This window comes from Prunus dulcis, chromosome 8 (assembly GCF_902201215.1).
Source record: "Prunus dulcis chromosome 8, ALMONDv2, whole genome shotgun sequence".
In the NCBI taxonomy this organism is placed as follows: domain Eukaryota; kingdom Viridiplantae; phylum Streptophyta; class Magnoliopsida; order Rosales; family Rosaceae; genus Prunus; species Prunus dulcis.
The window spans coordinates 17,380,445-17,394,352 of record NC_047657.1 but is presented as its reverse complement, the minus strand read 5'-3'; the positions used below and the strand labels follow the sequence as shown (position 1 = coordinate 17,394,352).

At 38.0% G+C, this 13,908-nt stretch overlaps 2 protein-coding genes across 2 annotated transcripts; one reads left to right on the top strand and one right to left on the bottom strand.

Moving 5' to 3' along the window:
- The first annotated feature begins 2,376 nt into the window (after positions 1-2,376).
- LOC117638759 lies at positions 2,377-6,021 on the top strand. The gene is made up of 3 exons (XM_034373866.1): positions 2,377-3,044; positions 4,166-4,252; positions 4,359-6,021. Exons 1-3 carry the CDS (start codon positions 2,733-2,735, stop codon positions 5,619-5,621), a joined length of 1,662 nt encoding a protein of 553 aa, XP_034229757.1. The 5' UTR covers positions 2,377-2,732; the 3' UTR covers positions 5,622-6,021.
- A 1,180-nt stretch (positions 6,022-7,201) lies between these two features.
- LOC117637841 lies at positions 7,202-9,306 on the bottom strand. Its single transcript, XM_034372878.1, has 2 exons — positions 9,096-9,306; positions 7,202-8,932 (listed from the first exon to the last, which is right to left on the bottom strand). Exons 1-2 carry the CDS (start codon positions 9,208-9,210, stop codon positions 7,359-7,361), a joined length of 1,689 nt encoding a protein of 562 aa, XP_034228769.1. The 5' UTR covers positions 9,211-9,306; the 3' UTR covers positions 7,202-7,358.
- Positions 9,307-13,908: the final 4,602 nt, after the last annotated feature.

Here is a 13,908-nt window from a genome sequence, read left to right as displayed (position 1 = left end):
AGCAAATACTCCAGATGGTGAGGCCCAGAAAGATGTATAGTCCTGTGCAATGAGGGACGAACCCGAAGATATGCGAGTTGAAGAAGGAGAAGTAGAAAGCATAAGGGATATGCTAGTTCAAATGCCATGGGAGCAAGGAGCATATGTCTCCAGTGTTTAGAGGAGTACTTCATGGCAAAATTTTTTGACCATTTTCATTATATTTTGCATGGCAGCATGGAAAAATCGGCCTAGGCTGCTTGGGCGGGTCTAGGCGGGCCTGGGCGGGGGATGCTTCTCTACTTTTCTCGACCCAACCAGTGGCAGCAACGGCTTCTTATCCACTCATTAGAGAAAGAGGAGATACGATGAAGGTAGAAAGAGATGGGAGGTGATGGAGGCGGAGAGATCAGAGATAAGTGAGGATAGGGCTCGTCCAAAAAAAGGTGAAGCTAGTGTTAGTGAAATGCTGTGTTCACTTATGGGCTGGTATTTTAACAAGGTTCTCTTGTGGTCTTGGGCCCATATACTAAAACATGACTTAATTGTGTTTTTATTTCAACCCTCTGCTTTATATTAAAGCATATGATTCTCACACACACACATATATATATATATATACATTTATTTATATTCATTTTGGTATAAATTTATAATTTATAATACAAAATAATTATTATATAATTAAAAAAAGGCCTAGGCGCCTCCCATACATACCGCTTAGCGGTTTTTCGAACATTAATCACGTATAATTGTGAGCATTTAGATAAACCTATAATGAGGATGGATTTGGCGGGACTAAGACTTCAGCAGTTCCTTCAAGCGTCTGTGTGGCATTCTTCATGGTCGGTCTAAGTGATGGATCTTCTTGGATTTGCATCATCATTATCATCGGTCTAAGTGATGGATCTTCTTGGATTTGCATCATCATTATCATTCTCCAATAACATCTGCAGTTTATTTTGCTTATAGCAACCATATGCCCAATCAGCTAGTCTCATTTGATCTTCATCCTCTACATTTGCTTCATAATGCTTTCTGCAGCAAATTATCTCTAATAACACAATGCCAAAGCTATAAACATCCGTCTAGGCCGATTTTTCGAACACTAGCAGCATATGCATATGTATGATATTAAAAAATCAGTTAGTAGGAAATGGTAGGTGATGAATGATTCTGACACAGACAATGTACCACATGAATATAAAGTATGCTTCCGTTTGTGGCTGTAAGGTAAATAGAGCCAGACTGGTTAAAGATGACCTGAAATCCACTACCCTCAGTCAGCTCAGTGTGTATTGACGAGTATCCAGTGGGTAATTTGTTGTATAAAGCGAGAGTGCTCCATCAGTTTGTAGTTTCCAAGCTAGTGCAGCCCAAAAGAGTATCCTGTGAGGCTGAGGAAACTGCAGATACGAATGAACTTGAGAAAGTGGATGCCGCATTGAATGACCTTATTACTAACAAGTCTAAGAAATCTGATTACGCAATGCAAGTTGAGGGTGTAAAAATTCAGTCCCAAGAATTTCGTGCAATTTAATTGACATTATAGTTGGCAAGTTTCCAATTCTCTCAACAGCCAGGAGATGATTAAACACAAATAAATCAAAGATACTCACATAGTAGGCACATAGCTTTCAATTAATTCCCATTGAGTTTTTTGGAGGTTACACAAATGATGTTTTTGGTAGACAACTTGATAGGCCTATATACGAGATCCTATGTTTGAATTTTTTCCATTTTTGAATATCACTTGTATAAAAATATAAAGAATTACTATCATATCATTTAAAATTTACAACCTCCACAGGGGTCCAAGAGATTGTGGTCACCTACCGTTAGATGTTAATCTAACGATTCAAAAAAATTTCTTAAAAGGAGTGTAAGAGTAAATGAATCGTTGAATTTACATACAATGGTGAGTAACCACAAATTTCTTAAACCACTAACCACCGTTGTCATTCAAAAATAACCTCTATTTGATTATATTGATTTTTAAAAAAGAGCCGGTTTTTACCAACAAACTCTTAGTTTAGTCGGATTTTTATCAAGTTGTTTCCGCTGTCCTTATTAATTAAAAAAAAAAAATAAATGGACTTTTCATTTTTGTAAGAGGCTACTCAATAGGCATGTTCTAGCCCAATTATGCCACTAGGACTTCACTATTTGTAGCCCATATTTTTATCTTCCTTCAAATGCCCCACAAAGGCATGCATGGCCCAACCTGATCAACGACACTCCATTTGAAGTCGTAATTGGGCCACATGTCCAAGTGTAACCGAAGCGCAATATATTTTCCTATTTCCGAAACACACCCTTGGAAAAAGTAAAATTCCACCGATATCCCTAACCCCCTCATCATGCTAGGTTAAACGACTTTGAAGTCTACTTCCACTCTCAGTTTTTCTCGTTTCTTTCTCTCTCTAGCTCTCCGCCAAAATCGACGATCCAATTCCTTTTTTTTCGGCCAGAAAAATACGACGACCCAATTCAAAAGCCTAATATTTATATATCGCCCGCACAAAACCCTATGCCCTTTTCCCATCTTTCTACTTAGACGGAACTTTCCCAACCAACCAAAAGTTTTCAGTGTAGTAATTTCCAGGAAATCCAAGACTTGCCCATTTTTCTTTGCCTCAAGCATTAGCTTCCCATATGATCTGTTCATACCTCATGCGTCGAATTTTTCAGTTGAAGAAAGCGTTTCAGATTTCCTTCAAACCCTAGTCTGTGAATTTGAATTTCTGTTTGCGATGAATTCGGGTCCTATCGACATAAGCTCCGACGAAGAATCGGGCCGGAACGAGAAGGAAGACGAGGCAATCTACGATTGGATATCGGAACTTATGGACAGCATCGACAACGAAAACGATGACGATTCCGATGATGTTGTGGTGATTGGTGAGGTCAACATCAAGCCCAAGACCAAGTCTTCAAAACCGCCGGTGACAGATGTGGACGACGATTGCGTTGTCTTGGATGGTGACCCGGATAAGCCGGTTTCGGTAGTGGATGATTCGGGTAGCAACTCCGACGAGTTGCTTGTAGTAGGGGAGAAGGGGCAGGTATAAATTCAACCGGCTTTATCTTTTAAAGTGATAATTTTTAGTGTGTAATGTTTTTTTTTTCTTTGGATGGATTTACATTGGTTGGTTTGTTACTCAAAAGTGGAAGTTAGAGAAAGAGAAATAAATGCTGGACCTTGTTTTTAATTTTGATTAGAGGAGTTATAAGATATTAATTCAACTGAAGGGTAACTGTTGCATTAGGCTGTAAAATAAGCCTTGTAGTTTAATCATTCTTCTGCGTGAGTTGAACTATGTTTAGTTTCCTCCTCGTTTTTGCTTTAATTGGTTGCCATGAAGTTATTGCGGACTGATAAGAAAGCAGAACTCTTTCCCAAATTAGATGTTATTGTCATATGCAGAAAGAGGAATAATCTAAGCCTCATTTTCCCCCTTTTCTTGTTTACTTTTTCAGTAAGGAAAGATTTATTATGGATGCATCAGCATGAATTAGACATAATTTGGTGACTTTGGTCCAATTTTCTGTGAAGCACAACTTTGGTAGTTATTGATTATGTCGTTTTCTGTAATTTTCTGGGGTTTTGTGGTGTGACAAGGCATCTTGTTGACAGAATAGACACAATGTTTCACAGTGGTGCACAAATCAAGTTGTTAGTTACAATGGAGATGCGTAGTTCTGCCTCATGGTACTGGTTTAGATCTAGAAGGTATGAATAACAGTCACAACCTGATTTGGGGTCCATGGGAGATCTCATATCAAGGGAGGTTTTGTTATTCCTAAATATCGTTTCTATGGTATTTTCTTCAGAAACAGTAGAACTTTGTCTTGTTCTTGTTGTTTCACAATGAACAACCCTTTTTATTGTGTTTGATGACCTTGATGTTGAAATTCCGAAGGTTTGAAGAAGTTTCCCTTTGCTCATGCGAATTTTTTTAATTTATAATTATTCCGGATTAGCTTTCTTGGTGGCATATGTTTGTTTGGCCACTTAGTCTTTGATAGTCCCCTTATCATATTTTAAGTTAAGACTTATTTTTCATATGTTGGATCCTAGTACCAGTTAGTGTGGAATCCAATGTTATTTTGAGTTGTTTGGAAAGATGTAGGCACCCTTTTTATATTTTCCATCTTTATTTGACATTATTTAATTTGGTTGCAGATAGCATGCAGAGACTACCCTCATCCACGGCATCTTTGTGCCAAGTTTCCTTTCAAAACTACCCTGCATGAGAAGCACTGTGACCTTGTAAGTTGACTCATGCAAGCCATGGCTTGTATAATTTCAAAGCATATCCTACTTTGTCTAAGGTTGAAGGTTTACCGCTCTGATTTCAATTTTTGCTTATGTGCAGTGTCACTGTTATGTTTGTGACTCTCTGGCACCCTGTGTACATTGGGGCACTGGAGTCTCCAACATTGGCCATTGTCATGCCACTGATAAAGAAGAGACGTGGAAAATATTGAGGAAGGATTCGAAGATAGTGAAAAGTTCTCCACCAGCTCCAAAATTGCCTGCGGCTCTGCCTAAACTTAGTCAAGGTCCACCACGTAATATTATTCGGTTGGCACCTAGCTCTATATTACAGAATCAGGTCTCTAGGCCAACTACGATCCGTGCTTGCTCCTCAACCAGTCGCACTATGCCTAGCGTCAGAAACCCGGGTAGAAGCCACCAATCAGAATTTATTTTGTCTAAGAACCGAGCCCATCCATGTTCAGTTTCAAAGCAGTTGGTTGGTGCACGCAATAATGTTGTTGGGAGGAACAGAGGTCATAATATTGATAACTTAGGCCCTCAATTTGTCTCTTCTCATCCAATGTTCAAAAGAGTAGGAGCTGTTGGTGGCACCTTGCCAGTAAACCGAACCACATTTGGTTCAGCAAATAACAGTAGTTGTACCAGTCCATCTCAATATGGCAGAAATTCCGCTCCCATGGCAGCATCAAGTGACAGAAAGCACTTCAGGTGGCAGAATGTTCCTTCTACCGTGCATCAGAACTCCTCCCAGCCCATGGCCACATTCGTTGGAAATACAGTGCCTTTCCACCCCCAAACATGTAGTCCTAGGGCCACTATTTTTGATTCAGTTTTTAGCACAAATTTTCCTGATCAAGGCAATCATAGGCAAAATGATAGCTATATCTCGCAGTATGGGAATCAAAGTCAGGATGCCAGTCAAGGTGGATATCAGTACGGGAATCAAAGTCAGAATTCAAGCCAAAATATCTGTTTGCAAGATAATCTATGTGCAAGTGTCACAGATATGGGTTTTTCAGATTGTAACTATAGTTGGGTGGACAATTCCAGTCAAAGCATTCAACATCCTCCAATTCAGCAGCCTCCTTTTCAGCCGCCGCCAGTTGAAACTTCTCAAATTCAAAGCACCGAGCCTATATATGTGCCATCTCTCGTGAAGGAGCAGTCTAATGAAATTGCTAATGTCAGTTTGGACAGTCAATTAGACTGGCTACTGGAAAACCAGTCTATTCCTGCAGTAACAAGTGATTCTGTGCCATCTCATCTAAATGTCTTGTCTCCTGAGCCTACTTTTATAGAGCCAGGAATGATTATGTTTGATTTCGAAACCTCTTGGAATGGTCTCACAGAGGTGTAGTCTCGACCGAATCCGTGCTTCCCAAAAGACCTGAAGCTTGCATGGGTATTGCGAGCCTCGCTTGTGCTTTCAAATTAAAAGAAGCTATTTAACACAATTTGTGTTTCAGCAAAATGGTTATCTGCAGGCTTATGGGTGTATTGAGCTTTGGTCTTGTATAGTCTTATGAAGTCTTGAGTGTACAAAGGTATTGTTAGGTGAGATGCTGTGTAGAGGCTGGTTGTTTTTCACAATCTTCTCCTATTTTATGAATTCCTTATGGTTAAAATTATGGTATACATCAGTCCTGCACATTGCTCTTCTAGCGGTTCGGTTTCAAGTGGCTTCATGCTTGGTCATGTTGCCTGTGTAGTTTTGGTTCTTCTGGTGGTACAAATGAATGTTGATATATGGTCATAAATTATGGTCATATTCAATATGGTTGGTTCCCGATTGATAAACCTAAACAAGTTTGACATTGGTTGTTAATATCTATTACAACAGACTACCAGCAGTAAAAGAAATCAAAGGGTATCAAAAAAGAAATCAAAGGTTATCAAAAAACCATCTGCTCCATAAATGTTGGCAGGAGATGATGTTTGAACTCAGCTTTCTCATCGAAATCTTCCGTGGTGAGGAGCAAGTTCAATTATTATTTTTTTCTAACAAAACATGTCGGCATATCCAGTACTAGAAACCCAATGACGAGTTTATTTCTTTTTGGGTCCAACAAAAAGTCATCATTCCATTGTAACTCAAGTAATTACAGGCATTTACTTTCGTGCCCAATATTTTAAGTTCGTTTTTCTCTTCCTCAAGGTCGATTGTATAATTAGAAAATTAAAAAAAAAAGTTACAAAAAAAAGTTATTTGGGTTTGTATTGTAGCAATGAAGTCGCACATATAGCCCATGGGTAAGGCTTATGACTTCAATTGCCGAGCCAAAGGCCCAAAACAAAAACTACGCTAAAATTTACCTCGAGAATCCAAATGACATAAAAAGCTTATTGGAAAACATAAACTCAGCACAGCAAACCCATTCGAAAATTTTGCTCTGCGTAAGGTTCTGCCTTCTGCATATCCCAGCTTCTGCGTAGGTTCTAACAACGTAAAAACGCATGTCGTCTAATAAAGTTGTTGATCCTATGACATGCCATTTGTGGATCTTATAGAATCTAAATAACATTAGCTAGATTTTCTTTAACTTGCATGAATCCTGTTATTTGGTTTGAGGTCCCTCACCACTTTTAACTCAAAGTGGATCCTCACCATCCTTCTCATCACTTTGACATTTGCCCATATGCATAATTATGGTTCTATAAATACAAAGTATTAAGAAGGGTGGTGAGGATACATCAAAGAAAGAACAAGGAATTTTTATAGGGGTGACTAATATTTTTTTGAAACCTAGAATTTATTTCCTAATTCTATTAGGAGATTTATTTCCTATTATACTAGGATTTTATTTCTTTCTCTTTTGTACAAATCTCGTGTAATTATGAGTTTATTTATTTCCTTGTATAACCCTACTAGAGTTTACACATTTGTATTATAAATACCTTCTTTTAAAGGATGAAAATATATCAAAAAATATTCTACCTCATATTGTTTGACTGTTTGCACTCTTACCCACCCTTTTATTTCTTTTGTATGTTATTTTTTACATTGAGGTGGGAATGCATGCTAAACTGGCAAAAGAGGATGAAATTGATATTGCCCAAATAACCTTACATAAACTTAAAGGAAAGTGTGTGTGAGTCAAACTTCATCTCCAGTCCAGCTGTTCTTCATCTTGGGACCTGTAGGCCCTTCTTCCCCTAATACTTCATTTGGTAGACTCTTTACGAATTTATCAAAAGCAGATTTGAGCTTTCCAGGCAAAAGTTTCTCCACCGTTTTGATTTCGTCCGCAATGTCATAACTAATGTTTGGACCCCATTTCCTAGAGTAGTTAAGCCATGGTGGCTCAGTCACAGCCGACCCCAAATACTCAGCTGAGACTAACAAAAGGCTTCGTCCAGTGTCCAATGCCTTCTTACTCTTGGCTGTATCATTCCTTATTCCTATTCCGCCACTCCCTTGCAAAACAAGCCCTGCCTTCGGATACAAGGCATGCCCATGCAATGACGCATAGCCCACTGCTTTGTTTCCATTTTCAAACTCGAGCTGGGAAGCGTCCACCCACGTGCCCCCGCTGTGCTGCGAGAAGAAGACCCTCCATAGTTCCCCTGTGAAATTGCTGACTCGTAAGGTCAAATGCTCCCAATCACCAACATGCTCGCCTATCTTCCCTAATGAGATGTTGAAAAACTCAACTTTGGCCCTCGCCGGCCCATTGAAAGGGTAGAAGACCCATATGGCTATATCCGTAAATGTTGAGCCCATCATGGGCTTTATGTGTAAATACACCTGATAGTGGAGTAGATCTCCCTTTTTCACTCTTGCACTGGCGCTTTTATCCACGGGTAGGTCCAGCCAATAGGAGCCATCATTTGAGCCACCTTGGGGAAGGTTGGAGCCCGTTGGTTCGATGGCGACTGCATCACCTTGTTTCTTATATAGAAGGGCCCCATTGCTAAAAAACCAGCCCACCGAAGAAGGGAGGTATACTTCGTCAGGATGCAAGTATATGAGTGGCGAGTAAACTTCAAGTAATGCCTCAATTTGAGTCAGGTTGGGCATGTAAATATGAGAATTAGATAGAGATAGCGTGTTCTTCAAACAAGCGATCGCAATAGTAGACGAAGGAAGACCATTTAGGGCTACGAATGTGCCAGCGGGTACGCCCATAGCTTGGGTCCCCCTATTGCTTGGTCTGAGGCTAAACACATTAAAACCATTGGCATCACCAGCGGTACCTGGTCCCCAAATCCACGAGTCAGCCTCGCAGTGGTCAGTGAGGTCAGATCGAACGCACCTGATTTTATCGAGAGATGGCTTCTCCGGAGAGCTGGTGACCACATGGCCAATGGCTTCATAACCATGTGGGGGAGTGGGTAACCAGACGTAGCCATCGCCATCTTTCTTTAGATTTTTCAAGGACTCGCTGTTCCACACGAGAGTGTAATCAAGTGGTTTCTTGAGTAAAAGGTGGTCATCTTCATCTTCGTCTGTTGACTTTGCAGCAAGGGTCCATCCCGAAAGAGGTTTGTTGTTGGGTTGGCTATAGCAACCAAGCATATAGAAACCTTGGGGTAAGGGTGAAGGTTCGAAGAAGCTTGCCCCAAGGTTGTCTGGTCCCCCCTCATGGGTAGCCCAGACTTTGGTGAAAGACGATATCTGGTATACTTGTAGTCCACCTAGATCGATGCTTCCACTTGCGAACCCATCACCTGAAACATGGTATAATTAAGGATAAATTAATGTTTAAGTAAAAGAGTATGATAAAGTTAATTAGCACATATAAACTATGTATCCAAAGAGAAAATATATCATCATCAAACACATATAGTGTGTGTGTGTGTGTGTGTCTAAATTAGAGGCGGTAGCACGTACCAGGTGGCCAGCTGGGTAATGGAGCCGGAAGCTTGAATGTGGTTTCGATAGGTAAAGCCTTGCTATTCTTGAAAACACCCCTTGCTGAAGCTGAGAGGGCAGCGCAATTTCCCATTGTTGATGTCAATACAGAAATGATATGCAAAATCTATATGAAACAACAATGTAAAGGACGATAGGAACAAGAAGCATATTCTGTTTTCAATTGAAGGGCTTGAAAAACAATGTAAAGGACGATTGGTATAAAGGGACCGGCCCTTGGATGTGTCGTGCAAGCAAGCCAATTTTGGCTATTTTAATGCTTCCAAACATTGTTCAACAACTTGTCTTGAAAACCGAAATTGCTTTCTTAGGGGGAAATTGTGTTGTGTCCTACGGAAATTGCTTTCTTGCATGGGTGGATCTATTCAAGAGAGATGCCATTGCTGCTTCCTTCAGTTATTCTAAAGTTTGAATTACTCTACTTTAATCCTCTTACTCTAAAACAAAAAAGTGAGATTTTCAATGGGACATCATTGGTGACTCACCCAACCCACACAGTTGAATTGAAGACATTGAAATACTCAAAAATAACCTCGAAGCATCTGCTTATTATATTTTGCCCAATTGGTAGGGGCACAACCGTGCCGTCATTTTTGTTCACTAGTTTAGCTGTGTTCTTCTGTCACCAGTGATTTTTTTATTAATGGGCCGTGTTGCTAAATGAACATGTACTTAGAAAGGAACGTATGTTGGCAACTCAAATTGAGGAATGTTCCAGTGATTTATCTCCTGCGCAATCTAAGGATGACCGGTTGCAAAGGCAAAGTCAGTTTACAAGTCTGACAATGTTAAATCATACTTGTCCCTGTGTTGCGGCATCGATACCAATTAGTTGGTTTGTAGGTTGGTACTCATGGGTGGTCCTATATGGTTAAAATTATGGTATACATCAGTTCTGCTTCTGCACATTGCTCTTCTAGCGGTTCGGTTTCAAGTAGCTTCATGCTTGGTCATGTTGCCTGTGTAGTTTTGGTTCTTCTGGTGGCACAAATGAATGTTGGTTCCCGATTGATTAACCTAAACAAGTTTGACATTGGTTGTTAATAGATATTACAGCAGACTACCAGCAGTAAAAGAAATCAGAGGTTAACATCTGCTCCATAAATGCTTTGCAGGAGATGATGTTTGAACTTAGCTTTCACATCGAAATCTTCTGTGGTGAAGAGCAAGTTCAGTTATTATTTTTTTTCTAACAAAACATGTCGGCATATCTAGTACTAAAACCCAATGAAAATGACGAGTTTATTTCTTTTTGGGTCCAACAAAAAGTCATCATTGAACGAGGATTGTAGCTCAAGTAGTTAAATGTGTGTCGATTGTATAATAAGAAAAACGAAAAAAAGTTATTTGGGCTTGTAGTAATGAAGTTGCACATATAGCCAATGGGTAAAGGTTATGACTTCAATTGCGGAGCCAAACGCCCAAAACAAAAACTACACTAAAATTGTTCTTGAGAATCCAAATGACATAAAAGGCCTATAGGAAAACATAAACTCAGCACAGCAAACCCATTCGCAAATTTTGCTCGGCGTAAGGTTCTGCCCTCTGCATATCCCAGCTTCTGCGTAGGTTCTAGCAACTTAAAAATGCATGTCGTCTAATAAAGTTGTTGATCCTACGACATGCCATTTGTGGATCTTATAGAATCTAAATAACATCAGCTAGATTTTCTTTAACTTGCATGATGAATCCTGTTATTTCGTTTGAGGTGCCTCCGCTTTAACTTGAGGTGGATTCTCACCGTCCTTCTCATTACTTGACATTTGTCCATATATATAACTATGATTCTATAAATATAAAGTAAGTATTAAGAAGGGTGGTGAGGATACATCAAAGAAGGAACAAGGAATTTTTATAGGGGTGACTAATATTTTTTTTTTAATGAGATATCTAACATAAACTTGTTTTTCTTAAAGCAATATATAAATAAACACCAAATTAAACATACATTCACTACTAAAAAAAATGGGTTCAAAGCACAATCCAAAGAGCACAAAAGAGAGGTTCATGTCATTTTGAATCACATTTGACACAGATATGTAGTATTTGTGTGATATACAGGGAAGACACAATTGTTTTGTGTCCAATGCCAACATAAGAAAAAACTAATTGTGCCCAAGTAGTTTAAGCACAAAATTTGTGGCCAATTATCATATTAGCATAGAGTTTGTCACTTCAGTGTAAGAATAGTTGAAGCTTTTGTAACCACGAAAAATCTACTTTTGTGCCATTTTGCTTACAAATTACAACCACACATTATTATTTGTCTTTTACTTACTAATAAAAAACATATTTTTTTGGTACTTACATGCACATTATTTTAAATATTATGGCATAGTATTAGGCATGGATATTGAGTTTTGTGGTTAAGTCCGTACACATTTCAAAACATGGTTGCTATTATAGAGCACGAATACTGAAATTGTGTCCTTTTAGATGGCCTATTGAGCACGAATTCTTTAAATTGTGTCTGGAATAATTTCAAAATTCTTCATAAAAAAATATAAATAAAATACTTTCAAAAGGCGCCTATCTTCCTGTAGAAGCTCCTCTCTAAATATCTCATTGAAAAATGAATATATTAAAGATTCTAAAGATAAATATCATTGTTTTTTTATTTGTTGGAACGCAAGCCTCTATTTTCTTTTTCTTTTCTCCATTTTTTAAAATTCTTTTATTTTTCCTTCTTCTTCCTCTTTCTACACGTCTCCATCTCTCTCTTTTTTTCTTTGTAGCTTTTTGTTCATCTTCTTCTTTTCTCTGAGATGAGAATCTGGATTTATGTTTATTTATTTATTTATCAGGGGATGAAATTTGTTGTTTATAGGTGAGTTTTAAGAATGCATTTTGATATCAATTGATGATTTTATGAATTGGTTTTGAGTTCCATTGGGATTTCCTGAAGTGGTGCTATTGCGGTTTTGAATTTTTGTTTAGAATCCCTAAGAAAATTATTGTTACCTTCATACACTTCTTATTTTTATTTGAAAAAAAAAAACAAACAAACAAACTGTAGGACCCTTGTTTGCTTTGAGGCTTTAATGTTGGTTGACGTTGATTTCCTCTCACTCTTTGCAGCATTTATCCAGATATGGAGTGCCTAAATTCTTGGTGAGTATGCTGCATCTGCTACTGCTATTTCCCATGTTTAATATTATTCTTCCCTTGTTTCTGCTTCTGTTACTGGTATTTCCACTACAATTGCTATTTCTTGGAGAATTTTGTTATGCTTAATATTTCGATATCAATTAAATTTGCTTTTATTTGATTTCTTCACTGAATCTGAATCTGATTGTATGCCAATTTTGAAATGGGAAGATAAAGAAGATGTGGGGAATTGGAAGAAGAAAGCATATCTGGAGATTTGAAGATGCTATTGTCAGAAGGGAATTTGTTGCAAATTATGGGGGTTCTATTGTAAATCTGTAAAATACGTAGATACTCATAGTTGTACAAAGAATGATTTAACAAAATTTATTTGGTTTTGGTATCTGAGTTTTTGTTTTTAAAGTTTGCATTTTTAGCCACAATTGAGAAATTTGTGTCCATATTGAATAAAAATATTATTTTCACATTCTCCAAGAGCTGCTGACAAGAGATGGAGTGCAGGTGGCGGCCCAACTACCATAAGCACAAATATGCTTCATTTGTGGTCTAAATGTCTGACAAAAAGTGATGAATTTGTGCAGTATAAGCAAAGGAACCTCCTATACAAAAGGACCCATCAATTCATAATGGCTGCAACGCGGGTATTTTTATGATGGAGCACAATTATTCGTGTTTTTTTGACACAGAGAACAAACACAACATTTTTCTAGTAGTGATTGTCAAACATCAAACAAATATTGCATTGCTAGAAAAATAAAAGAGCTACACTACACATGTATTTCTACTACAGGTATTGCAGCCTTGGAGTTTCAAATCACCTTAATTTGTCAATACATGTAGCAAAAATATATATACATCCAAATATTTAAAATAGCATTTTATCATTCTTTAGCAAATTATTTGTTTCAAATACACACGAAGCCAATAAATTGAAAACTACAATCAGGTTTATCGTTGAGAAGAAATAAAGTAAACGAATCAGGTTTATCGTTGAGAAGAAATAAAGTAAACGAATGTGACTATGTAAAAAGATAATGAGAGACTTCATGTGGCCGAGAGAAAAGAAAACGTTAGGCTTGTTAAGTCAAAGGGATAGCGAAAAGAGAATGGGGTGAGGAGATATTACTGACCCAAAAGAGGAAAGAGAGCGAGAGAAGTGGACAAGGAGGAAGAAGACAAAAAAGTTGAACGTGCATTCCTTTCCTTTATAGTTTTATATAATTAAGCGGGAAACACCGAACATTCCAACTGACACACAACGACGGCGAACACTTTAACCAGATTTTTGGATGTGTACGGTTGGTGGACCAGATTTTCTTAAAACCAGTCCCTTTGCTATCTCCTCTCACCCTTCAAATTCAAATCCAAAAATAGCAAAAGTCAAAGAAAACCAATATGAAATCAGTAAAAGTGATTCGAACCAGATCTTCAAAATTTGATCTTCACTTGAAATCCATTCCCAATAGAAGTTATAGAACTATGAATCGAAACCCAACAATACAATCTGAAGACCAAATAAGGAAAGAATAAAAACTGGCGATTTGTAAAGTGAAATATGGAGAATACTTTCTCTATTGAATGAATGAATCATACAGGACAATACAAGGAATATAAAGATACACGATGAGCTATTCTAAGTAACTAACTAATCTAGGCTAGAAAT